Genomic DNA, 2,733 nt, shown 5'->3' with positions numbered 1-2,733 from the left:
AGAGTGAGGTGCAAAAGTTTGAAGTGAACTTCACATCTCGACTGTTAACAATCCGTTTGGGAAATCCGTGCAATCTGAAAATCTCTTTAACAAATAGTTGTGCAAGGCGATAAAGGTTGTCCAGACTAGTATGAGATGCACAAACTTCGTGAGTAGCTCAACAACTACCATGAGTGAATTATAACCTCCTTGTACCGTATGTAATCCAATGACGAAGTCCATATTTATGCATTCCCATTTCATTTGGGAATGTCTAATGGTTGAAGTTTACCGGGAAGATTAACTCTCTCAGTTTTAATCCTTTGGCATGTCAGCATTGGCGAACATAGCATATAACATCTACCTTTTTCACAATCCAATAGAAACTTTTTTGTAGGGCATTGAGAGTCTTCTCATATCCTGGGTGTCCTAAAGTAGGGCTATCATGGGCCTCAAATAAGATAGCCTTCTTTAAGTTAGGGTCCTTCGGTACACATAACCTATCTCTATAGTAGAGACAAGGTCCATCATGTGAGAAGTGTAACATTGAGGGTATATTCTTTCAATCCCCAGATTGAACAAGGTGAAGCTGCCTTTGATACTCTAGATTGGATGATGCAACTTCCTTAATCTTTTCAATAATTGGGTTGTTGGGTATAGATATGAGACTCAAACAGGGGTTTCGACTGAGTGAATCTACAGTCGTGTTTTCTTTTTCGGGACGATAGATAATGTCAAAGTCAAATTCTTGCAAAATTTCTACCCATCGTCTTTGTTGCATATTCAAAGTTGCTTGCGTAAAAATCCACTTTAAGCTCTTATGGTCGGTCATAAGTCGAAACTTTCATCCCAATAAGTAGTGTCTCCAAAGCTTTAGAGCGTGAAAGACTGCCAATAGCTCGAGATCGTGGGTGGGATAGTTCATTTCATGAACCTTAAGCTTACGTGAGGTGAAAGCTATTGGTCTACCTTCTTTAGCTAATACTCCTCCAGCTGCTATTCCACTAGCATTAGTGACAACTTCAAAGGCTTGGTTAAAATTTGGTAGCTTTAGGCACGGTGCTGTAGTCACATATTAAGTTGATCAAATCTTTCTTGGTGTTGTGGTCCCTAGCTTATCTTCACTCCTTTCTTCAAAAGATCGGTCAAGGGTGAATCAATCACTGCATAATCCTTTATAAAGATTCTATACCATCTTGTGATTCCTAAGAATCCTCTAAGCTCACTTGCATTTGATGGCTGAGGCCATTCAACAATGTCTTGAACTTTAGCAGGGTCCACTAAGATTAATTAATACAAAACAATGAATCCCAAATACTCAATCCTTGGAGTGAAAAATGAACACTTGCTCATCTTTGCATATAGCTTGTGTTCTCGAAGAATATTCAACACATTTCTCAGGTGGTCTTCATGTTCTTCTTCATCCTTTGAGTAGATTAGAATATCATCAAAGAAGACAAGAACAAAGTCATCTAGGTACGGCCTAAAAATATCCTGCATCAATCTATTGAATGTAGCTGGAGCATTAGTCAGACTAAATGACATTATTATAAGCTCAAAATGTCCATATCGGGTGTTGAAAGATGTCTTTGGGATATCTGATTCCTTTATTCTGATTTGATAATAACCAGATCTTAGATCTATCTTTGAGAAGACCTTGGAACCATGTAGTCTGGGCAGCAATTTATTGATTCATGGGATAGGATAGTTGTTCTTAACTGTTACCTGGTTTAGTCCTCTGTAATCAATGTAGAGTCATAAAGTCCCATCCTTCTTCTTCTGAAAGAGTACTGGAGCTCCCCAACTTGATTTTACTCGGTCTAATAAATCCTTGTTCTATAAGTTGACGAAGCTGTTCTTTCAATTCAATGGCCTCTGGTAGCGCCATTTTATAAGGTCTCTTTGACACTGGCTCACTTCCTGGAAGAATCTCTATCTCATGATCAATCTCTTGATTTGGAGGAAGAGAGGTGAGATCTTCGTGGAAGACATCTGAATATTCATGAAGCCAAGAGGGTTTTTCAATGCTTGATTTTGAATCCTTCTTGTTCAGCTTGACCACAAATATTTGTTCACCGGCCTTCATACCTTTGAGTAGACGGTTGGCTTTAGCTAATTGAATCTTTGGAATCCCATTCTTTCCCTGTACTTCGACTTGCTTTGCTTGACTATCTCTAAAGCTCATACTACCTAGGCCACAGTGGATGCTAGCGTGATTCTTAGATAACCAATCCATCCCAAGAATTCCATCATACATTCCAACTGGTAAAGTTCTAAAGAAAGCTGAAGTAGCATCATGTCTTCCTAGTTCAAAGTCAAGGGTTCCCACGGAATATCGTGATACCACGGTTTTTCCATTAGCCAATTCTACTGTCATGGGTTTAGCTTGTTTTTTATTCAGGTTCAACTTTTGCAAGCATTTTGGGGATAGAAATTAATGAGTACTACCACAATCAAAGAGGAGGTTAAAAGGTTTACCTTGATGGGTTGTTGGTGTTTGAATAACAAAAAATTGTCTTTGGGCTCCAGGGTTGTCAATAGCTGCATAGATTCTTGCTCTCTCTTCTTCTTCACCAAGGGTAGGCTCTCCTAAGACTGCATGTATAAGGGCATTCCTACCTTGACCTCTTCCAAAGGCTCTCGCTGCTCTTCCTCGTCCACCACCTCCTCCGCTGTTATGTCCAAAAGGATGGTGTCCTTCATCTACTTCAATTGTTGCTGCTGCTCTATTAGTCAGACGTAGACATCTGTTCC

General features: G+C 39.6%; 1 protein-coding gene across 1 annotated transcript; it reads right to left on the bottom strand.

The window, feature by feature from the left end:
- Window positions 1-1,723: 1,723 nt before the first annotated feature.
- Window positions 1,724-2,356, bottom strand: LOC147428839 (uncharacterized). The gene has a single exon (XM_086496103.1). It carries the CDS (start codon window positions 2,354-2,356, stop codon window positions 1,724-1,726), a length of 633 nt encoding a protein of 210 aa, XP_086352229.1.
- Window positions 2,357-2,733: the final 377 nt, after the last annotated feature.

This window comes from Adiantum capillus-veneris, chromosome 22 (assembly GCF_014529385.1).
Source record: "Adiantum capillus-veneris isolate H3 chromosome 22, ASM1452938v2, whole genome shotgun sequence".
Classification (NCBI taxonomy): domain Eukaryota; kingdom Viridiplantae; phylum Streptophyta; class Polypodiopsida; order Polypodiales; family Pteridaceae; genus Adiantum; species Adiantum capillus-veneris.
The sequence above is the reverse complement of the archived record's forward strand: the minus strand, read 5'-3'. Positions and strand labels throughout refer to the sequence as shown.